General features: G+C 42.3%; 2 protein-coding genes across 2 annotated transcripts in view; one reads left to right on the top strand and one right to left on the bottom strand.

The window, feature by feature from the left end:
* The first annotated feature begins 5,882 nt into the window (after window positions 1-5,882).
* LOC105182851 (uncharacterized) lies at window positions 5,883-14,214 on the top strand. Its single transcript, XM_025299445.1, has 4 exons — window positions 5,883-6,046; window positions 8,990-9,183; window positions 13,619-13,664; window positions 14,063-14,214. Exons 1-4 carry the CDS (start codon window positions 5,968-5,970, stop codon window positions 14,197-14,199), a joined length of 456 nt encoding a protein of 151 aa, XP_025155230.1. The 5' UTR covers window positions 5,883-5,967; the 3' UTR covers window positions 14,200-14,214.
* Window positions 14,215-24,127: 9,913 nt separating this feature from the next.
* The window catches only part of LOC112588724 (uncharacterized), a 7,144-nt gene continuing 5,084 nt past the window's right edge, over window positions 24,128-26,187 (bottom strand). Inside the window, exons 2-3 of the mRNA XM_025299442.1 lie at window positions 24,487-24,613; window positions 24,128-24,413 (exon numbers count right to left, since the gene is read on the bottom strand). Coding sequence (XP_025155227.1) covers window positions 24,257-24,413; window positions 24,487-24,613 — 284 coding nt within the window. The 3' untranslated portion in view covers window positions 24,128-24,256. The remainder of the gene's footprint in view (window positions 24,414-24,486; window positions 24,614-26,187) is intronic.

The raw sequence follows: 26,187 nt of genomic DNA, 5'->3' as shown, positions 1-26,187 counted from the left end.
TAGGAATACAAGCGCGTTAATGGTTTTATCAGACAATTTGTTTCTTATTTTAATAACTATATTCCCTCTTATCAGAAAATCCTTTTATTTTCTGTCGAAATGGGTTTTACGGTTAATAATCCATTATAAATAGCTTCTAAGTTATGAGTACGTTTTCCTATAAATTCATACAACTGAAACTCTTTCTTGATAACGTTTTTAGTTATATTTTTTTGCTGCGATTCTCTATAGTTATCATTCTCTCCTACTGCTTTAATGGCTTGTTGTAACTGCAATTCAAATGAAATGGTTGCATCATCATCAGATTCATTAATTTCAGTTTCATTTTGAACACTTTGGTCTCGAGATTCTGAAGTTAGAAATAATCTATGGTATGGTTGCTCAGTATAATTAATTAGTGTTGATTTGCTGCAATTTGAAATAAAAATATCGCTTTTCTTTAAAATGAATCAGCAGTATATGAAAAATTTAGTAAAGATACGAGATGCAAATTTCTTCATTCGTTTAACCTAATTTTAAGTGATTCTAAAAATGTTTTAGCCAAATCAAAGTTCATTGAGTTAAATTGTTTCAACAAAATATCTATTACTGCCTCTGATATTAAAGTAGTAGCATCTTTTCTGCTGAACGCTTCAACAGATAATTTTATGAGCTCTAAGATTTTGAGTAGTATTTCTAATATACTGATGTTATTTTCGTCCCATTTAGAAGACATATTAAGATGAATTAAAGCTTTTGTAATGGCATTCTTTAGTTTTAGGAATCGTTCAATCACACATAACATGGAATTCCATTTCGTTTTAACGTCAAGTAACAAATTTAGTTCTTATCCAAATTCAGCTTTTACATATTTTTGCAAAATAATATTTTCTAGTGGACTTTTCCTACAAACAATTTTACCAAAAAACGCGTTTCTTTAAGTACAATATTTATATTATCATTAGTATAGTATATGTGAGGAGTACGGCGCCTCGATACTTCGTATGACGCCCGCGTTGTCATCGTCATCGACGTTATCGCATTCGCTATCTTCACTAGAAGAACTAGTTTCTAATTTCGAATCTTCTGAACTACCCATATTGTTGCTAGTCTTAACCTTTTCAATTTTTTCGCTAAAAGTATCGAAAACTGATAAATGTATGGCGTGATTTAAGCAAAGTATTATTTCACACGTGCTTTCGCGACCAAATTTCTTCATAATGTTTGGTCCATCGCTGGTGACTGCAACAATATGATTTTTAAAATTTAATTCGAATTCCTGTAAACTAGTTTCAACATTTTTTTTCGTTTCAGTTACTCCACACTTGCCGGGGATGTACACTAATCCCAAATTATAGAATTTACCATCTATATAATGAACACAAATATTAAAATATTTACGGTTTTGGAGACTTGTCCATTCATCAATAGTTAAACTTAAACGTGCTCCGGATTCATATAAATTTTTAAAATGTGCAATCATTTCGTTTTTCTTTGCTTCGTAATAATATATTAATATAATACTAACGACATCAGTTTCATTTTTAGGCAGCCTATATCCTTTCTGTATCAGAGACTCGCGTATGAATTCGCTTCTAATTATTCTGCTCTTATAGAGAGTCCATCCTTAGCTGCTAAGCGGGAAACAATTTTACTCAGAGACTTCTTTGATTGTGTTAACTGGAAGGTTTGTTGATTAACGGATAATTTTGCTTTTTTGGATTCCGGTTCAGAACTAGTAGAAGCTTCAGGTTCGTTGCATTTCACGTTAATTTTATGAATATGTTTAAGGTGTCTAACTAGACCGCTCGTGTTCGGGCTTTTACACGATATTTGTTTTGGACACTTTAAACATTATGCGTGTGATATATCTTTGTTTTTTTTAAGTATCTTCCAAACTTTTAAAGTGGATGATTTCATCTCCATAGTACAATTGTTCAACTGAAAAGAAAATTAGTTGCAAAACTACCGCTTTTTAAACTACAAAGACTTTATTGAAAAAAAACTAATTATTAATAATTAAATTCATAAAATATAAATATCTTACCCTGAGTCACTACTGCACGAGACAATATCATATCAATGCAGCCGCATTGTGCCTTCCCGCTACCTTCTACGAACAACAGCGTGAGACTGAAGTATGTGTGAGCGTAGCGTCAGTGGCATTTGCAATCGGCACCAAGCGTTGCCGCGTTTGTGCGCGTTCGTGCACGTGAGCGCTCGAAACTGCGCTCGGACTGCCCGACGCAGCGCGTACAAACGCGACATTGAGACGGATTGCAGGTATTACCGCGCGGCAGGCGGAGAAAAGATGCGTAGACTGGACTAGACGAGCTTCGATCAACATAAGCGTAAGCATCGTTTCTTCTTGTTTAGTATTTGATAAACAATAAGAATTAATTGATGCTTAAAACACTGAGCCCCAAAGCAAATGTAGTCACCGTTTGGGCGTTAATTATCTATTTATTACGTTTTTCCAAAAATTTTTCTCGATTTCTCGACTGATTTTTTCCCGGAATTTTTGACGAATTTCTCGGGAAATCGACATCGAGAATTTCCAGGTCAGAAACCCTAGTTGTGCCACAACTTACGAATCATAATCAACATAAATACCTTACATCATATTTTAACAGGACACTAACACTAACGTTTCATTTTTTGCTGAAGTACATCGTAAAGTACTGCGTTCTAATAGGGCTATACTTTGTTCAGTGAACCAAATAGATGTTATGCCAATTCTAATCCTACTTGTTGGAATTGCAGGACAGTACGGAGAATGAAATTCAAAACCTGCCTGATAAGATTGAGCGTATGTATTGTATTTTTAACACGATACTACTTTTAGAACGTGACAATGGATCGCACACGTGAAATCATGCAATTGTCTGCCAATTATCGCCGATCACAATTGTTTCCAACGAGGAAACTTTAATGAGACAAGTCGACATGTCCTTAACGGTAGTGACATTTTCGTTTGCTTTAACCGTCTGGAACCAGCAATTTGTCTGCTAGTTTGTTCGTGCTTGAAAGTTGCGTTCTATCCGGAATCTTCGCCAGTTCAATTTAGCATTTTCATTCATATTCGAGCAGCTCTTAAAGTATCCGCCAATATCCGCACGGTTGAGCCATTGTCAACATATTTTATATTACTGTTACGTTTGAATTCTCATTAATCATATTTTTGTTGCTTTCCCAATGAACCAACAGTGTCAAAGGCGGCGGCGGCGGTGGCGACGGCGATGGCGGAGGGGGCGGCGGCGGGGGCGGCGGCGATGGCGGGGATGTGGCGGCGGGGATGGCGGGGATGGAGGCGGGGATGGCGGGGATGGCGGGGCCGACGGCGATCACGTCAACGACGACGACGTGAACGACGTTGTTAAAGGCGCCGTCGTCGGCAATGACGGCCCGTATCTTAACCCTTTGAAGCATAATGGTAAATACTTACCACCTATTTATTCTCATATTTTCATGAAATATTTCATATTTGAGGGATTCTTATCGGGTCTTTTGCGTTTATAACTGCTTATATTATATGGGAACATATATGAAAGGTTGAAAAATGTTTTATATAGGTTGTTATTTGTTATAAATAAACAAAGTGTGAAAAATATACGTTTCTACAGAAAAAAATTATTTTCCACGAACTATGAGTGAATTTTTTGCTCAAAATCAAGATTTGATGGTTTCTTGGATCGCTGATTACGAATCTGAGGTCTAATTTCCAAAATTAATTTTTCAATATGGCGGATTTAAAATGGCGGATCATAGAATTTTTATTAAATTAGCTAAAATTGTACTCTGGTTAGTTTTTAAGGTCGCTGATTATGAATCTGAAGTCCACATTCTAAAATTCATTTTCCAAGATGGCGGATTTCAGATGGCGGATCATAAAATGTACATAAAATTAGCTAAAGTTGTACTCTGGTTAGTTTTTGAGCCCGCTGATTATGAATCTGAGGTCCGAATTCTAAAATTTATTTTCCAAGGTGGCGGGTCATAAAATTTTTTTATGATAAGCTGAAATTGTACTTTGGTTAGCTTTCAAGGTCGCTGATTACGGATCCGAGGTCCAAACTCATTGTCACCGAAATTATCGCGATTTTTCATATTTGTGGCTGCTATCTTGAATCCGCTATCTTGAATTTTGAAAATCTGATAACGGGTTCGTTATCGGCGACCCCAGAAAACTCCCGTATATCAAAATTTCATGTGATTTCGGATTTTCTGAAAAATACGTGCCTCAAAAAGTTAACGACGGCAAAGACGACGGCGACGACGGCGGCAGTGAGGAAGGTAATAGACGAAAGAAATGGTAGTGACAGCGGCGGCCGAGGCGGAGAGTAGTTAAACAAAGGGGATTCTAACTCACTTCTTAAAATGAATTTTCAAAATCCTGACCTTTTAATGAAATATTTTTAAACCTGACCTTTTAATAAAATATTTTCAAACCTGACTTTATTAATGAAATATTCTAATTATACTCCCTTTTATTGAATACTCTCCCTCCTCCCCAGAATTTTTTGATTCTATGGCCAAGATGGCAGCCGTGACGTCACGCATATGTCCATGGAAAAANATATCGTTATCTATGTGAGAACAATTCAATTATAACAAATATAGTCTAAAACGTTTCTACATATCTTCCTCGAAATAATCCATAACGAAAAATTTCGCGCTGCTACTTCTAAGAACCTTAAAATTCTGATCGAAGACTGTATGTTATAAAGCGCTGAGAATTGATATGTGCAATACGAATGATGTCCAAATTTCGACTAACCAAACCACTTCATGTTATCGCGGATAAACGAAAGCATAGCGGCTCATTATTCCGCAGATATTCAATTGCCTAGGACGATTTTAAGAAAATTGACTTTTGGCCAGCTTTTCAAGCCAAACATTCCACAGTGCGACGGCAGAGGCGACAAAGGTTGCAGCGTTTGTTGCGGCGGCAGCCACGTCGCCAACGACGACTACGTCGACGATGGCGACGGCAGCATTGGTGACGTGGGCGACGAAGGTGACGAGTAAGTTGATGATGAAGGCAGTAAGGGTAGCGGAGACTGCGGCGCGGGCGGCGGCGGCGTTTAAGTTCATGTTTCGTCATGAACATCTGCGTCTGCCAGCAGTTGGAATGCCCAAACCACAGAACCGTTAATTTCGAACACCGACGAACGCTCGCGGCAGATTAATAAGTCACTTTCTTCTTCAGAAGAAAATGTGTGGGAAAAGTATGCATAACCATGTGAACATGTCATCATCATATGCGATAATTACTCGCGATTTTTTATCACAAGTACTTATGTACATTATTATTTTGGATAATACCTCACTAGTCCCTACAATTTTAAGTGTGAATAATCATGAGCAATCGTTTCATGAATTAATTATTTTAATGATGGAAAAATATATTATGTAACTTGTTTTTCAACTAATTACAATACAATTATACTGGGATTTAAGCAGCAATTTACGGATTAAAAGCTAATCGTCTACTTGCTTCATTCGCATATCATCAAGATAGTAGTGGACGACAGTAATTAATCATCGATAGATACGGCAGAGTATACATACCCTTTCATAAATTTAATTTCCCAAACAATGTTTGCGCTTACAAACATCTTTACGATCGCAGAGCGTGCAATAAATAATGATTTGAAATGTTTGTTTCAACAAATAAAAATACACGATAGAAGCTTCTCAATAAATCAATAATGCATAAAATTTTCTCTGTGTAGCCGTTTATTACTAGATTTCAGTAATTCCTTAAAAAACAGAAAGACGTTATCACCACTACAATTATATATTCCCGACGTTTTCATATTCTCCAAGAAAAGCACCGAGAAGATAACGTGAAAAACCTTGTGGAGGTGGCTTCGCGTTATATAATTATACGTTAGTAACACACACGCATCGAGTCGCTGACTATTTAAAGCGTGAGGTAAAAGAATCGATATCCAGTGCATCCTGACAACACTGAACAGCTTCAAAATGGCCGTTTATGCTGTTACCGTAGTGCTCCTATTTTCATTCGTAACAGTCCTCTCAGGGCTGCCACATATTATTTCAGGTAAGTGGTTATTCTGTTCGTAATACAAAACCAGAAAGACACCGTGAAGAAGATATAGTGGAAAGTTTTTGCAATCGTATTTCATAAAATTCTCTCTGTACGTGTTACACCTTGTTTTTATGGTAAAAGATATTGCTTTTTTCAGCGACTGGTTTAAGAAAAAACAACTTTAGTTCATTGATTCTATTTTGATCTCTTCACCTTAATTATAGAGCTAATAATTTAATCATTATTAAAAATGCGACGTATATGCGTCGATAAAATAAATTATAAATTCCCCAGACAGAACTATTCAATTATATGGATAAAGCTTTTACATTGAATTTATACCGCGAACAATTTGTAATTTGCAAAGAGAACTCTAATGGAAATATATTATAAAGTCTAGTAGTTGATTTTTTCCGATTTTCGACAATTTATAATCTTTATTTAAAAGTCAAGTACAAAATTAATGAATGAAATATTCTCCGTTGTTATCGATGCCCTTATGCCATTCATTAGGCAGTTGCCGAAACCCATCATGATAGAAGCTTGGTAGCTTTGAGGTTATAATGTCAAATGAAATCGAAGTCATAATAAAATTTCGTGTATCGCCAACTGACAAAAATGTGTATCAGGGTATGCGTGTTGCATCGACCGAAATAAGTCTGACGAAAATAAAAATCTGATGGAGCCAGTCTGAAGAATACGCTGTGTGTGGGACACCTTCTAGCCCAAGTGTAGTGGTTTTCTTTGCTTCTGGTGGCTTCTGCTATATGCGATTTAGCATTGTCGTGCAGCAGGATAACTTTACGGCTGCCTTGTCCAGTAAATGGCCTTTTTCTCCCAATTGCATCGCTCAAACGTATTGATTGCTCTTGGTAAATCTCTGCTCTAATAGTTTTAAGATCTCATAGTACAGCACATTCTTCTGGTCTCACCAGGTACAGAGAAGAACTTTCTTTCTGAAACGTTCAGATTTTGCTGTCGATGTTATCGGCAGACCAAGATCTACTCATGATTTTTTGAGCTTAGGATTTTCATACATAAACTATTTTGCCTCACTAATTATGATTTTGTACTAGAAATCTTTTTTTTTTGTTGCCTGGCGTGCAAGGTAACTCATGTGGTCAATCGGCGGTTTTTGCTGTTAATAGTTAGCTCGTATGACACCCCACTTTCCTTCTTTCTGTATCTTTCTCATACGGTGTAATCGATCGCAAATAACTTTCTGGCTTACTCACAGATTTTCCGCAAGTTTTTGTGTTTGTGTCGTATTTTTATTCAGTAAATTTTGCAACTTCTCGCCTTCAAATTTTTGGACTGACTGGTGCATGGTTGGTCGTGAAGATCAAAATCACCATTTCGAAAACGTTCAAGTCAGTTTCGGCACGTGCGATCGGTCGCAGCATTTTCACCATAAGCAGCAGAAATCATTTTGGCTTCAGAAACGTTTTCGTTTAAATAAAATGCGAAGCGTATCGCGTATCGAATATGCTTTATCTTCTAATTCATAGTCATCATGAACATACTGATTATTTGATATGCGTCAAACACCAAATCATACGTCATGTCGAAAAATTAACTGTCAACACCTTAAAACCGCAAAAGAACGGGAGAATATTTCAATTTCAAATTTTATTCTGAACTATGTTCATAACTTCATCGGAAAGAATTAACTACTGTGGTTAATAATAATAATAGAATGTGACATTGCAAAATAAACAAAGTAGTTGATACAAATTATCTGAAAAAATGCGGCCGGCCGCTCGTGTGTAAGTAGGACTAATTAAATTAAGTAAAAAGGTCCTTTAGCATTTTTTAAAGAATTATGTAAAATTTTAAATCATTAGCAAAAAGATATTTGTGAATCATGATAATAATTCGAAATTCTACGTGATTATTTAAAAAATGGTAAAAAATTTTTTTTACTTAATTTAACCTACACAAGCGATTTCATTAGACACCTTATATATAATATCTTTCAGTAAATTAAACTATCACACTGAATATTTTACGACATCTCATCGCTTTAACATTTTTATGCGGTTGAATACTACAAACAACGTGCATTTATTTACATAACATTAACATTCTCAGAGGGATAACTCAGAGGACACGCAAATTTTTTTTTATTTTTATTTATATTTTCATTATTTGAACAAGTCCATCCGTCATAATTTTAAACATCATGCAGAAAAATCTGAGGTAAAACCAAGCAGAAATTTTGAGATCGTTTCACCATGCAATAACGTAAAAGAGATCAAATCTTTCATTGAAAATAACAATGACGTGTCAATTCATGCGTCGAGATAAACTCAACATCGATTAATTTAGAATTGCTACATCGCGTTAGTCGACGTATCTTCTTCATATTTTTTCTCACATAGTAATCGGTTCATTTTTATGGCAATGATAGACAAGAATCACACATTGCCGATCGACTTGCAACCGCAGTCGATAGACGATAAAGAACATCATGCATCAGTGTTCATCCTTAATTTATACACTATAGAAAACAATAATGGCAATGAGTCGGAGGAAATGTTTCAGAACGAAAATATCGAGACCGGACATACTGGTGCAGACTGTATGCACGACCGTAGATAGAAAGATCTTGTCCGTTATATTTTATATAAATTTCTGCACGGCTCTATCTTGTTCAGCGTGAAAATTCTATTGAAAATCATTTCTTCTACTGAAAAGACTTGAAATTGCAAATCTACGACGAACTGAATGTCACGACATGAAACGATATACGAAATATCATATTCTTTATTCATCATATTCCTTCTTAATTCATCTAATTAAAAATATTTAAATAAAAATAAAAATAAAATGAAAATAAAATATTAATAAAAGTAAATATTAACCTAATTAAAAATAAAAAATAGGAATATAATAAGTGGCAAGCGTGAGTGGGATAAGGACGAAGGTGATCAAAGAAAAATCATATCTTCGCAGAGCCATTAACCACCACTGAACACCATCTAGCGGTGGAGAACGACAAGAAGGAAAAAGAATACCTACTCATCGGGAAGTTGAAGGACGAAGATTACGAGGTCGACGAGATCAATCATAACGACAAGACGAAAATGCTCAAGTTGAAATCGAATAAAAAAGAGGCGCGGAATATGATGGAAGCGTCTCTGAATACGGTGGGTATTCAAGTGATGGATGTCCTAGTGGCGGAGGTGATCAATGTCCCATTTTTGGTGGCGGTTATTATTTTCTTAGTGGTGGCAAATATGGTAGATATACGTAGGGTGTATTTCATTACAGTTTGCATCATGAGGACTAGAAACTCCGATACAGTATCGGAGCTCCTACCTCTGATGATGCAAACTGCAATGTTTGCGAAACATCAGCACAAAGCTGAATTACAACGCGGTATTCATCCGGAAGAAACACACCCTGATTGTATCAATGGCCGCGAAAGTCTAAAAACTGGGTACACATAGGTTGATACGTGCAGTATTGTGGTATATATGACTTTTACCGAATAAACAATGATCAACGATCAACTTTCTGGTCCTCGGTACATTAAACTATGCGAGGCAAAATAGGTGACAAAATTATATAGTGACGTGATTCGTCATCGGTGTGTTCACTGAGAAAAGAAAAAGAAAAAGATAGTCTTCAGGGTTGCCGAGAGATTTTCGATCGAGAGGATAACCCGCTAGCTTCGAGGCATGTCTTCAATTTTCGTGCAGGTTCTTGAGCACGTTTGCGTGTAACTGTAACGTCATGTTAGCAATCGCCTAATAATTGCGTTAGAATATCGCGTGAATTGGTTGGCGAGAGTGAGTTGTTTACTATGTACATTTCTAAGGATAGAGATGCACACCGCGAGATGACCGCGCTAATGTTTTCTCAAGATTTTCCTAATTTCCGTAAAGTGAATCGCGGATGCTTCTTGTGTTTCGAGTAATCTTATATGCAGACATGAATTGCACGAGAGAGAAGAGAATTTTTCTGAGAAATATTAATATTCGTACGCTGAGAAAGTATCGCGCTGATTTCACCGGATATATTGATGCTATAAAGCTAGGAAGACATCCGAACAAACAATTATTTGACAACAATTGTTGTAATATATAAATAGATAAGATTTCGATATGAATATGTCGCGGTTACGCGACAATATGATATTATATTTAATTCGATAGAAAAAGATATGTAGAAACTACGATAATTGCATGTGCAACCTTACTTGATACTTACAGGAATATAATATGAGTAAAACTTTACACGTAAGAGAGACACTAACAACACGGTTAAAGTATCGGACACTTTTAATCGGCTAATTTTAACCGAATAGTTATGACTTTGCAGAATAACAACTTTTTTTACTCATTTGGCTCTACTCGACAACTAATATGAGAGCGTTGTGCCTAGGGTTTCTGATTTCTCGACCTTTTTAATTTCTCGGGACACGAGAATTCTCGTGTATCCGTTCCCGGGAATTCCCGGGAAATCGAGAATATAAAAAATCTGTCAAGAAACGATAAATTCAAAGAAAATGATAAATTAAGATACATATTAATTGTTTAAATCAGTTTTATTGTCGATAATTTGACATTATGCAATTATTTTGCCTATATCTTCACATAAATATAATATATATCAGTTTCCTGTTGCATCAGTCAGTCGATATTTTATTGTCACATTAACAAAAATAAAATTAATTTTAATTGCACAAAGTAACATATTACTTAATGTTATATTAACCGGTACAACTGATACAGCGTTATCAAACACCAACGACAATCAAATTAAAATAATCACAGCCTACAAGTCACAGGCAATATGAAAAAATAATATTGATTATTATTAAAGTAGACATTTAGGAATACAAGCGCGTTAATGGTTTTATCAGACAATTTGTTTCTTATTTTAGTAACTATATTCCCTCTTATCAGAAAATCCTTTTATTTTCTGTCGAAATGGGTTTTACGGTTAATAATCCATTATAAATAGCTTCTAAGTTATGAGTACGTTTTCCTGTAAATTCATACAACTGAAACTCTTTCTTGATAACGTTTTTAGTTATATTTCTTTGCTGCGATTCTCTATAGTTATCATTCTCTCCTACTGCTTTAATGGCTTGTTGTAACTGCAATTCAAATGAAATGGTTGCATCATCATCAGATTCATAAATTTCAGTTTCATTTTGAACACTTTGGTCTCGAGATTCTGAAGTTAGGAATAATCTATGGTATGGTTGCTCAGTATAATTAATTAGTGTTGATTTGCTGCAATTTGAAATAAAAATATCGCTTTTCTTTAGATAAAATGAATCAGCAGTATATAAAAAATTTAGTAAAGATACGAGATGCAAATTTCTTCGTTCGTTTAACCTAATTTTAAGTGATTCTAAAAATGTTTTAGCCAAATCAAAGTTCATTGAGTTAAATTGTTTCAACAAAATATCTATTACTGCCTCTGATATTAAAGTAGTAGCATCTTTTCTGCTGAACGCTTCAACAGATAATTTTATGAGCTCTAAGATTTTTAGTAGTATTTCTAATATACTGATGTTATTTTCGTCCCATTTAGAAGACATATTAAGATGAATTAAAGCTTTTGTAATGGCATTCTTTAGTTTTAGGAATCGTTCAATCACACATAACATGGAATTCCATTTCGTTTTAACGTCAAGTAACAAATTTAGTTCTTATCCAAATTCAGCTTTTACATATTTTTGCAAAATAATATTTTCTAGTGGACTTTTCCTACAAACAATTTTACCAAAAAACGCGTTTCTTTAAGTACAATATTTATATTATCATTAGTATAGTATATGTGAGGAGTACGGCGCCTCGATACTTCGTATGACGCCCGCGTTGTCATCGTCATCGACGTTATCGCATTCGCTATCTTCACTAGAAGAACTAGTTTCTAATTTCGAATCTTCTGAACTACCCATATTGTTGCTAGTCTTAACCTTTTCAATTTTTTCGCTAAAAGTATCGAAAACTGATAAATGTATGGCGTGATTTAAGCAAAGTATTATTTCACACGTGCTTTCGCGACCAAATTTCTTCATAATGTTTGGTCCATCGCTGGTGACTGCAACAATATGATTTTTAAAATTTAATTCGAATTCTTGTAAACTAGTTTCAACATTTTTTTTCGTTTCAGTTGCTCCACACTTGCCGGGGATGTACACTAATCCCAAATTATAGAATTTACCATCTATATAATGAACACAAATATTAAAATATTTACGGTTTTGGAGACTTGTCCATTCATCAATAGTTAAACGTAAACGTGCTCCGGATTCATATAAATTTTTAAAATGTGCAATCATTTCGTTTTTCTTTACTTCGTAATAATATATTAATATAATACTAACGACATCAGTTTCATTTTTAGGCAGCCTATATCCTTTCTGTATCAGAGACTCGCGTATGAATTCGCTTCTAATTATTCTGCTCTTATAGAGAGTCCATCCTTAGCTGCTAAGCGGGAAACAATTTTACTCAGAGACTTCTTTGATTGTGTTAACTGGAAGGTTTGTTGATTAACGGATAATTTTGCTTTTTTGGATTCCGGTTCAGAACTAGTAGAAGCTTCAGGTTCGTTGCATTTCACGTTAATTTTATGAATATGTTTAAGGTGTCTAACTAGACCGCTCGTGTTCGGGCTTTTACACGATATTTGTTTTGGACACTTTAAACATTATGCGTGTGATATATCTTTGTTTTTTTTAAGTATCTTCCAAACTTTTAAAGTGGATGATTTCATCTCCATAGTACAATTGTTCAACTGAAAAGAAAATTAGTTGCAAAACTACCGCTTTTTAAACTACAAAGACTTTATTGAAAAAAAACTAATTATTAATAATTAAATTCATAAAATATAAATATCTTACCCTGAGTCACTACTGCACGAGACAATATCATATCAATGCAGCCGCATTGTGCCTTCCCGCTACCTTCTACGAACAACACCGTGAGACTGAAGTATGTGTGAGCGTAGCGTCAGTGGCATTTGCAATCGGCACCAAGCGTTGCCGCGTTTGTGCGCGTTCGTGCACGTGAGCGCTCGAAACTGCGCTCGGACTGCCCGACGCAGCGCGTACAAACGCGACATTGAGACCGATTGCAGGTATTACCGCGCGGCAGGCGGAGAAAAGATGCGTAGACTGGACTAGACGAGCTTCGATCAACATAAGCGTAAGCATCGTTTCTTCTTGTTTAGTATTTGATAAACAATAAGAATTAATTGATGCTTAAAACACTGAGCCCCAAAGCAAATGTAGTCACCGTTTGAGCGTTAATTATCTATTTATTACGTTTTTCCAAAAATTTTTCTCGATTTCTCGACTGATTTTTTCCCGGAATTTTTGACGAATTTCTCGGGAAATCGACATCGAGAATTTCCAGGTCAGAAACCCTAGTTGTGCCACAACTTACGAATCATAATCAACATAAATACCTTACATCATATTTTAACAGGACACTAACACTAACGTTTCATTTTTTGCTGAAGTACATCGTAAAGTACTGCGTTTTAATAGGGCTACACTTTGTTCAGTGAACCAAATAGATGTTATGCCAATTCTAATCCTACTTGTTGGAATTGCAGAACAGTACGCAGAATGGAACCCAAAACCCGGTAGATAGAATTGAGCGTATGTATTGTATTTTTAACACGATACTACTTTTAGAACGTGACAATGGATCGCACACGTGAAATCATGCAATTGTCTGCCAATTATCGCCGATCACAATTGTTTCCATCGAGGAAACTTTAATGAGACAAGTCGACATGTCCTTAACGGTAGTGACATTTTCGTTTGCTTTAACCGTCTGGAACCAGCAATTTGTCTGCTAGTTTGTTCGTGCTTGAAAGTTGCGTTCTATCCGGAATCTTCGCCAGTTCAATTTAGCATTTTCATTCATATTCGTGCAGCTCTTAAAGTATCCGCCAATATCCGCACGGTTGAGCCATTGTCAACATATTTTATATTACTGTTACGTTTGAATTCTCATTAATCATATTTTTGTTGCTTTCCCAATGAACCAACAGTGTTAGCGGCGGCGGCGGAGGCGGTGTTGACGGGGTCCGCGGCGGCGGAGGGGGCGGAGGCGTTGGCGGGGATGGTGCAGACGGTGGTGGGGACGGCGGTGCGGTTTGCGGCGGCGGGGATTGCGGCGGCGGGGTAGGTTATGGCGGTGGTGGCGGGGCGAGGGCGATGATGGCGAGAGTGGTGGCGTCGGAGTCGGGGACGTTGGCGGCGGCGGCGGGGTCGGCGATGGGTCGATAATGTTGTCGGCGATTGGGATGTAGGCGGTGAGGGCGGAGGCGGAGTTGGCGGCGACGGCGACGGCGATCACGTCAACGACGACGACGTGAACGACGTTGTTAAAGGCGCCATCGTCGGCAATGACGGCCCGTATCTTAACCCTTTGAGGCATAATGGTAAATACTTACCACCTATTTATTCTCATATTTTCATGAAATATTTCATATTTGAGGGATTCTTATCGGGTCTTTTGCGTTTATAACTGCTTATATTATATGGGAACATATATGAAAGGTTGAAAAATGTTTTATATAAGTTGTTATTTGTTATAAATAAACAAAGTGTGAAAAATATACGTTTCTACAGAAAAAAATTATTTTCCACGAGCTATGAGTGAATTTTTTGCTCAAAATCAAGATTTAATGGTTTCGTGGATCGCTGATTACGAATCTGAGGTCTAATTTCCAAAATTAATTTTTCAATATGGCGGATTTAAAATGGCGGATCATAGAATTTTTATTAAATTAGCTAAAATTGTACTCTGGTTAGTTTTTAAGGTCGCTGATTATGAATCTGAAGTCCACATTCTAAAATTCATTTTCTAAGATGGCGGATTTCAGATGGCGGATCATAAAATGTACATAAAATTAGCTAAAATTGTACTCTGGTTAGTTTTTGAGCCCGCTGATTATGAATCTGAGGTCCGAATTCTAAAATTTATTTTCCAAGGTGGCGGGTCATAAAATTTTTTTATGATAAGCTGAAATTGTACTTTGATTAGCTTTCAAGGTCGCTGATTACGGATCCGAGGTCCAAACTCATTGTCACCGAAATTATCGCGATTTTTCATATTTGTGGCTGCTATCTTGAATCCGCTATCTTGAATTTTGAAAATCTGATAACGGGTTCGTTATCAGCGACCCCAGAAACTCCCGTATATCAAAATTTCATGTGATTCGGATTTTCTGAAAAATACGTGCCTCAAAAAGTTAACGACGGCAAAGACGACGGCGACGACGGCGGCAGTGAGGAAGGTAATAGCGAAAGAAATGGTAGTGACAGCGGCGGCAGAGGCGGAGAGTAGTTAAACAAAGGGGATTCTAACTCACTTCTTAAAATGAATTTTCAAAATCCTGACCTTTTTAATGAAATATTTTTAAACCTGACCTTTTTAATAAAATATTTTCAAACCTGACTTTATTAATGAAATATTCTAATTAATACTCCCTTTTATTGAATACTCTCCCTCCTCCCCAGAATTTTTTGATTCTATGGCCAAGATGGCGGCCGTGACGTCACGCATATGTCCATGGAAAACATGCCGGGTGTTGCTAAACTCGAACCTGAGACCTGCGGCTACTATCGAACGTTCCAACCTCCTAAACCACTTCGTCGCTTATTGCTAGTAGTTGTCTAGTGAAGGTTCTTACGAAGGTAGTCCCAGAAGTACCTGACGTATAGATGGTGGTTGTTGTTTGAATAGAATGACTATGGTAGAAAGTACCAACCTTATAAAGCTTAACAAGGAGATGACGCCAATTAGAAAATCGTTTTTCGAACGAGTCATAGTGCGTTCGATAGCTTGTATGTAGGTGATGAAAACCCTAAAGCCGTTTGTGCCAATGCACCTTTGTTTAAAAGAATTTAAGAGACAAAGTTAGGGTCACGCAACTATGTCCCACATAAGCAGAACTTTATGTCTTTCCAGTAAGCTTTTTTTTTTTTTTTTTGACGAGGAGGAAATCCATCATGGATACCCTGACCCTCGGGGAAGGGCCAGGGTTATGCCGGACTCCTACCGGCTAAAACCTCCCCGGGTGGCGCTGCGAAGGGACTTGGTTCGGGGCCCCGGTGCCGCGTAACTGCTAATCGGGGCCCCGAGTCCAGGTTTGCACCTTCTGTCCCTGAGGGGCGGGGCGGCGGAGGGGGGAAGCCGACCCGAAGGTCCGCTTCGACCACCGCTCCCTCAGGGGAAGGGGGAAGCCGGCCCGAGGGCCCGCTTCGACCACCGTTCCCCTTTTCCACCCCTCACGCCTCGTCTCTTCGGTCGGGAAGGGGGAAGCCGGCCGAGGCCCGCTTCACCGCCGTTCCCGACCAGACGAGGCGCCGCCAATACACACGTTGTGTGGCTGACTGACCCACCGTATCAGCCAGCCACCCTACCTGGGGAGGGCTGGTTGGGGCACCGGGAGTCCCCGCCCGGTGTCCCACCCTCCCGCCCGGCGGTTACGGGGAGATATACTCCCCTAGCCGCCGGGCTCTCCCCACCTCCGCGGAGGAATGGGGCGGGGGGTCCTAATGACCCCCCTCCCGCATATCCGATTTTATCATCGGAACTGCGATTTAAAGGGGGGGAGGGGCATTTTTCTCGACGGTTTTGTTGCCATCGATACCCTCTTCCCCCCTTACTTTCACCCGACTCCCTTTCTTGGGGGAGTTGGCGGTCTGCGGGTGTAGGGCCTGGGCCTGAGCCGTGCCCTCCACCCGCTACCTCCTCCCGTCGCTGCTGCCCTCGGCGCGGGAGCAGGGGGTGGCGGTGGCGGCGGCGGCGGCGTCGCAGTCACCCCCACCGCAGGGGGGGCGGTCAGCATTGCCGCCGCCATCATCAGGGGGGTGAGTCGGTGTAAAACCACCACCGCCACCCCTCTGTCTCCGCCTCTTCTTTGGTTTCCGCGGGGGACACCGTGCCCCCTGCGAGTTCCTCGTCTCGCTGCTGGTGCCTGGGGGGGAGCAGAAGGGGGAGGGGGGAAGGAGGTGGTGATTGGCCCACCATCCTCCTGAGCTCGTCCTCCTCCGACGAATCAACGTCCCCCTCCCTACTCCTGCTTCTCCCCGCCCTCCACTGGCGGTGTCTTTCGCGCCGTCTCCTTTTCCTTCCCCTGCCTTCCGCCCTTCTCCGCATCTCTTCCTCCTCCTCCTTCTGCGTCATGACTGATTCGCAGAAGGAGGAGAATGCGTCCCATCTGTTCTCACTCCCGAGGATCGCCCCGATTATCCCCGGGAGTGAGAGGTCTCGGCCCAAGGCCCTGACCATGACTCCGCGCTCAGCACTCCAGGTAGGGCATTCCTCGAGTGTGTGCTGTGCGGAGTCATGGTCGTGTCCGCAATGGTGACATGTCGCCGTGCGCTCCTTGCCTATACGGCACAGGTACTCACCGAAGCATCCATGCCCGGTGAGCACCTGTGCCATCCTGAAGGTCAGGGTCCCGTGGGCCCTTCCTACCCACTCTGGCAGGAAGGGCCGGACGGCCTCGACGGTCCTCCTTCCATACCTGGCATTAGCCAGGAGTCCCTGCCATCTTTGAAGGAGGACCAGTCGAGTCTGGTGCTTCATTCTTCTTATTGTCCTGGCGAGCGGTTCTTCCGCCCCCCCCCGTATGCAGGAGCTCCCGCTTCCTGTCGTACATTCGATTGTACGACAGGGCCATGAGCTCCAAGGGGGGCATGCTCGCCAGGACCGTCGCCGCCACGTGGGATACCGTACGGTAGCAGCGGGCCATCCTGACCGCCAGCGCCCTTTGCACCCTGCGCAGGGTTGCTTGTATCGGGCGACTGACGGCCAGGGCTTCCGCTCATATTGGTGCCCCGTACAGGGCTACCGAATTGAGTACCCCAGCGTGGAGGCGACGCGCCTTCCCATCCGGTCCCCCGGTTCTCGGCATGAGTCTGCTGACTCCACTCGAGACAGCCCTCAACCGGGGGACCAGGCGATTGAAGTGTTCTTTGAAGCACCAGGTGCCGTCCAGGGTGAGGCCCAGATACCTCATCTGGGCCTCTATTGGGACCCTGACCCTTCCCACTCTGATCTGGGCCTGGGGTGGCTTCATCCTCCTGCCGTGGAGGAATATCGCCTCGGTTTTCCTTTCCGCCACCACCAGACCCAGTCCGCGAATGGAGCGCACGACGCATGCCACCGCGAAGTTGGCCGTTCTCACGGCCTCCCCCTAGTCTCTCCCCCCGGCTAGGATGAGCGTATCATCCGCGTAGCAGATGATGCTACAGCCGGGGGGGAGGGCAGTTTGGAGGACAGAGTTGTAACCGAGGTTCCACAGGAGGGGGCCCAAAACGGACCCCTGTGGAACCCCGCAACTCATGCCCCTCTCGCATACCTTGCCGTCGGCGTCTCTCCAGGCTAGACGCCGACCCCGGAAGTAATCTCTGACGACGGCCACGAGGTAGGGTGGGAATCGGAAGTGGCCTCCCATGGCCTCCACCACCCTACCCCAGGGCAGGGTGTTGAATGCGTTGGCGATGTCTAAAGACACCGCCACCGCCACCCCGCCCTCCTGCACAATGGCCTCCGAGAGGGACCGCAGACGCCGAATCGCGTCTACGGTGGAACGTCCCTCCCGGAAGCCGTATTGGCCGTCGTCGAGATTCGGACCTTCCCGGGACATATGCTCCACGAGACGGGCAGCTATGACGCGCTCGAAGAGCTTGCCCGCCTCGTCCAGGAGACATATGGGCCGGTATGTGGAGGGGGTGTCCTCCGGTTTGCCCTCTTTACGGAGGAGGACCACATTGGCCCTCCCCCAGACTGGGGGGAACCTGCGTTCCCTTAGGGCTCGCGAAAAGATCTTCGCGAGCCTTCCGCCTAGGTACCCCGAGGCCAGGGTAAGGACGCGGCCGGGGATTCCATCGGGTCCTGGCGCCTTACGGCTTTTGACCCTCTTGATGGCCCCGGCCACCTCCTCCTCGGTGACCCCCAGTACCCCTTGTTGTTCAGGGGTGGGGGCAACATACGGGCCCATGGGGTCCCCTCCCCTGATCGGGAAGAGGGTCCCCATGACCCGCTCCAAGAACCGGGGGTCGAGCGTCTCCGTTAGTGGGGGCGTCCATGGTTTCAGTTTGTTCATCCATTTTATATGGACGCCCCCACGGATCCGCGTCCAGCGAGAGGAGGAGGGTGTCCCACCCTTTACCTCTGGCTGCCCCAATCGCGTCCCTCAGGGATGCCGCCGCGAGGCAAAACTCCCTTCGGGCAGCCAGAACAGCCTCGGGGTCCGAGTGAGGGTCGTTGCGTACCCTTCTAAAGGCCCGCCTGAGGTGGACCGACTTGTGCCTGAGATCGGCTATGGCGTCGGTCCACCACCAGGCGGACCTTTTGGGGCAGGACCTGACTCTGGGCATGGCTTCGTCACACGCATGTGCGATGACTTCCATAATTTCCATAACCTCAGAAACAAGGTCCCGCCCCTCCTTCTGCCGTGGCCAGGTGGCAGCCTCCAGGGAGATATCTAGGGCCTCCCTGTCCAGCTGGTTCAGGGACCATCTCCCTGGTCGGGGTTGCTTCCGTGGTTGTCCGGACCGCAGGCCCTCGGAGGTGACGGACAGCTCCAACTCTATCAAGAGATGATCCGAGAGAGCTTCGAGCTCGTCCGCCACCCTCCAACTCCGCACCCGCTTCAGGGCCGCAGGGGAAGCCCAAGTGAGGTCGATGATCGATTCCCCCCGCGACCCTACGAACGTTGACTCTCTTCCCTCGTTCAGCAGGTGCAGATCAAGGCCCGCGGCCCAATCTTCCACCTCCTCCCCCCTCCTGTCACCATCCCGGGATCCCCACAACTCCGACTTCGCATTGAAGTCCCCGGCGATGATGACAGGTTCAGGGAGGTGCCGTCTGACGGTCCTCCCCATATCTCGGAGCCTGGACTTGAAGCTGGGAAAGTCCAGGCTCTTTGTTGGGGGGAGGTATACCCCGACCACAGTCAGGACCCCCCACCTGGCCACGACATATCCCTCTCCGCTACCCACGTAGGTAGCGGGAGGAGAATTACCGCCTGCCTTCCAAATAATTGCGACGGAGCCCAGGTTGTCCCCAAACCATCTTGGACGGTTTCTGGGGACTTTGTAGGGCTCCGCCACAATTCCCAGTCCTGCACCGCGCTCGGTCATGGTATGCTCAAATAACGGCAGTGTCTGCCGAGCGCGGTGCAGATTCGATTGGAGGAGCCGTGTGTCCATTACAGTTGGATTAGTAACTTCTCCACAGGCCCCTCCTCTTCCTCACTCCCACTTCTTCTTGCGGGTCGCTGTCTTTTCTCTCCCCTTCTTTCAATGTCCATGTCCTCCCCCTTATCCTGCGGTTCATCTACCGGGGTAGCTGGACCCAAGGATTCTACAGGTGGGGAGGGCTCTCGCTCCTTGTCCCCGCTTCCGTCCGTTATTTCCTTAGAGGGAGAAGGGGGGGCGGGTGGCATCGGTGCGATTGCCTCCGCTTCCTGCCCCTCATCCCTCTTCTTATTCCTCCTCTTGTTGGGGGGGGCGACACGCCGGTCCCCCCATTCGGTGACCTGCTGGTTTTCCCGCCACCGCACATACGGCACATCTTGCCGCTTTTACACAATTGCAGGCCAGATGATCCGTTTCCCCACATCTGTAGCAGATATTTCTCCTGTCTACCTTATTGCTGCAGTTCTGTTGCACATGTCCTCTTTCGAGGCATCTGTAGCACTGCAGGGGCCTTGTTTCCAGAAGCTCCGCTTTTACCTGTGTCCAACCCAGAGACAGCGTCCCTTTCTCCGCCACTTTTTTGGCTGCTGCAAGTGGGCACCTCATCCATAGTGACCTATATCCTGATGGTGTGGTCCTTATTACTCCCGTTTGGACTTGCTCCACTTTGCAGCAGCCATTTCGAGTAAGCGGCGTAACTGAGGAAACTAAAGCTCCCGCACATAGAATTTTGCACCGGCGGCGAGCGTTCGGATCCCACCGACGACTGCTTCACTTCATGGTTTTTTTTATTTTTTTCTTTAATTTTCGACATATAGTAATACGTTATTAATAATTATTTATTTATTTTTTAATTTTTTCGTTTTTATATAAAAAATAAGGACATTTCGGGATATTTGAACGCAATATGAAATAAAAAATATATAAATCGTATGAACTGATTATATATTTTTCAAGCAACGTATAAATTTTATACATGTGAAAATCAAATACAAACTTTATAAATGTCTACATATTATAAAATGTTTCGCTAAAAATAACAAGCATCGAACTATTGGTATGTGTCCTGCCGATGTTACATTCAAGATCGCTGATAAGCTCCTACCCACAACGTAAAGATCGCAGCGCCTGCGAGATTCAAAATGGGCGACTCGGTACACGTGAGCAAACTATCTTCGAGAAAGGTTACATTCCGAATAGGACCACCGAAGTGTTCAAGATCATCAACGTACAAGCAACCAATCCAGCGACCTATCTGCTTGAGGATTCTCGCGGAAAGCTTATTGCCGGAGGATTTTACGAATACGAACTGCATCGCGCTGCTAATCCTGACGTTTATCTCGTGGAAAAGGTGTTGCGAAAAAGCGGCAACAAGATTTTAGTGAAATGGCTGGGATTTGACAACTCACACAACTCTTGGATACACAAAGAAAATGTATTGTAACCAATTCTTTATTATAAACATTTTTTATTACAATATCCTATTATAAACAGCTTGAAATAACTCATCTTTTTTATTATAGTTAACAATATTTTTTACAAACAAATATATGTACAATTATCGTTTTTTTTATTTTACAACGGTATCCTGTAATGCCCCCATGGTAAAGTGTCTGTTGAGTCTGGTACGATATACCACCTTGTCATCATACCTTGTCATCACACGGACCCAGAGCAATTTTTAGTTCGGACACGGTGTAGACTTTGTACATTTTGGATCGTATGCATGACTGACGACGTCGCTTTTCGACCTCGCCCTTCAGACACTACATATTATAATCATCGAACGTTATAGTTCGCGCTACGACGTTGGTCTTGACGCCTTTCGCCTTTTCGTGTCCTTTTTGCTGTCTACCTTCAGCGCGTACATCTTTGCTCTGAATCCGACGAATTCCGTCATAATCGCTCCGTTATTTTCATCTTTCATCAGACCCGGTACCTTCTTGTTGGCAAGCGGTATACCGTACACGTTATCAGCGGGATAATCACTCGTATCAAATTTAAAAATATTGCGTTTCATGTGCTTGAAAATATCATCGCATTGGATATGGTAGATCAAACCGTCAGTATCGGTGTACATTACTTTACATCTGTTTTGACACAGGGGAGACATGTACTCGTGATGAAATTCGTACAAGCAGGTCTTGGATATGTCAAGGATACACATACCCACATAGATCGGCTTGTCGAATTTCACCTCGAGTTTACGCAGCTCAATGGCGATTAAATTTTCCGGAAAGACATTTCTGCTGTGAAAATTTGATTTCGCGATCATGGCCTCGGCACCGTATCGTCCGTCCCATTTTGTCAACAGTTTTACGTCTACGTGATTGCGAACGTTTCCCATGATTTTGACGAATATTACATTGTTCATAAATTTGTATAAATTTTTCTCGAAATCGTTTGTCGCGCGTGTTCTAAACTGCGTGTTAAGTTCGATATAATCGCGGAGCCATGGGGATTGAGCAAATTTGAGTACGTGATGTATCTTTCCAATACGAAGAGACCGTGGCGCATGCACTGCTGCAGGTTGCGATAATGAATCACGTAACACTGCTTATATCATAAGGTTGCGAGAAGCTTGTCCTGCCTTTTTTTCGGCGGTTTGTCATGCGTTGGACAGAACGGTAGGTCAGTGTGCGCATCGTGCAGACGTTGCGGATACTCCAAGTCGACCTCCAGAATGTAACCTATGGGTGAATCTAGCGCGATTGATTATACGTCGAAATTCGATACATCATCAACCCATCGAAATTCGGCGTATGGCAACTGTTGACACATTGCCCAACCACAAGTACAAGTTACTTACATCGAAGTATATCAAGTATGATGATGTCTGCAATGGATCGTAAGACTGCATGTACTTGTTATTGGCCTTTGCGTATCTACCGGAACATTGACTGAGACCGCCATGAATACCGCGCTCGATGAACATGACCATGTCGATATCAGTGAGCAATTCGAAATTAACGCCCGTGTGCTTCAACATAGCATCCCACGTAAAACCGGGCAAAATGTAATAATACGCGGGATTTAACCTGTAACTTTTGATACAACTATTGCGGAAATTTTCAAAAATATCGGCCAGTAACAAGACATCAGTCTTCAGATACAAGTCGCTATATTCGCCCAAGGTTTGAATGGAGAACCGCCGCTAGATGTTCGCGGCGTGCGCGTAATCGCTCTCGGATACCGTGTCACCCGTCAACGAACTGTCAAATGACTCGCGCGGTGATAAACACTGATCCTGTAGCTTGTCCACGCAATCAAGGTATTCGTACGGAAAAACACCCTTTCGCGTTAATAAATCAAAATCCTTGTCGGACAAATTTGAAAATTCGGACAGAACAATTTTTAATTTGTCTTTGTCGAGAAAAGACGCCAATTTATCGAGGCTAGTACAGAGAAATTTGTACGAATCGATGAACCGCAATTGCAAACAATTTATCCATTTATTCCTACTATCCGTCATGTTTCCTACAGTCTTTGTAAACGGAATATATTTCTCTTTGGTTATCGGTAGTACAGTGATTGAACCTTCGAACATGGTTGCTATATCTTTGATGATGAAGTGTGAATCATAACCGGATAAGTTGTGAAAGGCCACAGGAATGCAATAACTATCTTGGTAATTTAAATTGCAATTGGAATATGCGGGACCTCTGTACTGTCCAGTCAGGTGGCAATGATCGCGTAAGCGTGCATCATCCTCCGCGAATGATTTCTCGCACACATGACACAGCGTAGCGTTCCGAAATATCTCCCACTGTTCTATCGACAAAATTTACATGGGGACATTTGCGGACAAAATACCCTTTACGCGATGTGCCTATTCTCCGAGTTTTTTGACGAACCACGAGATGTAATCCGGATCGCGGCGACATCGATATGCGGATAACGATTCGTCGTAGGAACATCACACGTAATACGCTATACTATAAATATGCTATGACGTTGATACGCATACGAACTCGTTTGTTCTTCCCTCGGTGTCTTCTCCAGGGTGCATTCCAAGTCGGCGTAAACTACAAACGGGACCCGCTCCTTTCTGCAGTAGTTGGTGAAGCTGAGCCATTTGTTGTCATCGTTTGGCAGGATGATCGTTTGGCGCAGTCATTCATTTTTTGGTAATCGACAGTGCGGCTCTCCAGCTTCTCGCTCGAGCTGAAGTAATGCAAAAATCTGGAAAAAAACATTATTTGTTATTGGTATATGTCATTATTCATTATACATTGCGTTCTTAGTGTATACTTACCGGTCGCAAATATGTTTCTTGTGTGACTTTTTGCTCAGCTGCGAGCTGACGAGTCGGGACAAATTCTTGATCCGCGCGAAGTTGTCATCTCGCGTATCTGAGATATGCAGCAGGTTGACGTGGTTCTCTCATTTTCACATTCCATGAAACATATGGGCACGACCACGTTTCCTTCTTTCTCTGTCGCGTCGTCATATCTCTTCTCCGCACTATGAATATTAATCGAGATATCATTCAACCGTTCAAATTTTTTAATTTGATTTATGCGCATTGGAAATTCAATGTCCTGCATATTCAACACCGATATGTAGTATGGGTACGAAGATTGACGATCTGCGTTTTTGTCAGCTGGACATAACGCAACAATCACCGCCCACGTGAAACATGCATTGTCCATAAATTGCACATTGATTACAGCCAACTCCATTTTTATTTCACGCAGTAACTCGATGTGACATCCCACACACATCGGTTTGTACTTGTTAACGTTAACGGTCAGTTCGAGTATGCGCGAGAGTGGCTACCCGCTATCTCGTTCCTGGAATTCTTCCAAGGACGCTAAGGTGGGCTCGATAACACATCGCGAACCAATTGTCCAGATTGGATGTGGGAAAAAGTTCAAAGTTCCTCGTATTGATGCTCTTACTCCCGCGTTTATCACCCGCCACAAATTTACCGTTGAACACAGTGTTCAGTTTTACGCTATTTTGTCTCTTCGTAATAACGCTTCGCACATGCTCGAGCACAGTATTCTTCGCATCTTGGAGAAATCGACGAGGTTCGATATAGTCTGTATTTACAATCGCTCCGGTTGATACGCGACTATCGAACGCTGTATCGATTTCTCGCCAAAAAAGTTCCGAATGTCCGGCTCCTGCGTATACGAAGTGTCTGCGCAAAGTACTTTTTAAACCCTCGAGTTACGCTATACGAGCAACCATCGAGTGCGCTGAACCAACCGATAGTCGCGGGTGTTTGGCTCGGCTATGCTGTTCCAACGACTCGAGGCACTCGTCCGCACTTTTGTTCCCACGCGAGATATTCGTCTCGCGGACCTAATCGACCGGACTGATCCCACAGTTTGCGTTCTACGGATGATGATTCTGCCATTTCTTTCAGCGAACGTTGTCAACACATACTATAACCGTGCATTCTGTTCGTCTTCGACTAAACTATAGAATATTCTGCTTTGAACTTTTATAGCCCTTCCTTCATCCAAAAACATACACACACACACATCGTTATCAAAATTCGGGAAACTTCCTCGACGATCTCATCGACACACCTTTTAAACACATTTCAGGGTCTTAAACTCGTATCGCCCCGTTGTGGACCCTGTATGTCTAAGTATCAGTCTAAGCATATCTTTCTTTATCTGATACAATAATAGGCTTGTAGACCTACGATCAGCAGATTTGGTATCAGTAGTCTGGTGTCGACGGCTGACAAAATCGTTTTTCGTAAAAAATTTGATATTGTAATATGCAGCGCCATTATATTGCAGCGTTTAAAATTGTAAATAAAAAGTATAAATATTATATATTTCTGTACTGCACATTATTTTCTCTCGTTATGCGCTATGGTTAATATTATTTCATCGATGTATGTATGACTATTTAATTGATTGGCTACAACGTTGTGCCAGAGAATTATTATCTAGTTTCGGAAAATATATTGATAGGTGTTAGAGATAGGTATCAT

The sequence above is a fragment of the Harpegnathos saltator genome, unplaced genomic scaffold (genome assembly GCF_003227715.2).
Source record: "Harpegnathos saltator strain DR-91 unplaced genomic scaffold, Hsal_v8.6 scaffold277, whole genome shotgun sequence".
NCBI lineage: Eukaryota > Metazoa > Arthropoda > Insecta > Hymenoptera > Formicidae > Harpegnathos > Harpegnathos saltator.
This window is presented reverse-complemented; position numbering and strand designations above follow the sequence as displayed.

Bases quoted from the DNA above. Each gene is read 5' to 3' on its own strand.
- LOC105182851 (XM_025299445.1), top strand. From the start codon at position 5,968: ATGGCCGTTTATGCTGTTACCGTAGTGCTCCTATTTTCATTCGTAACA. The intron at 6,047-8,989 runs GTAAGTGGTTAT...ATATCTTCGCAG, and splicing joins GCTGCCACATATTATTTCAG to AGCCATTAACCACCACTGAA. The intron at 13,665-14,062 runs GTATGTATTGTA...ATGAACCAACAG, and splicing joins CCCGGTAGATAGAATTGAGC to TGTTAGCGGCGGCGGCGGAG.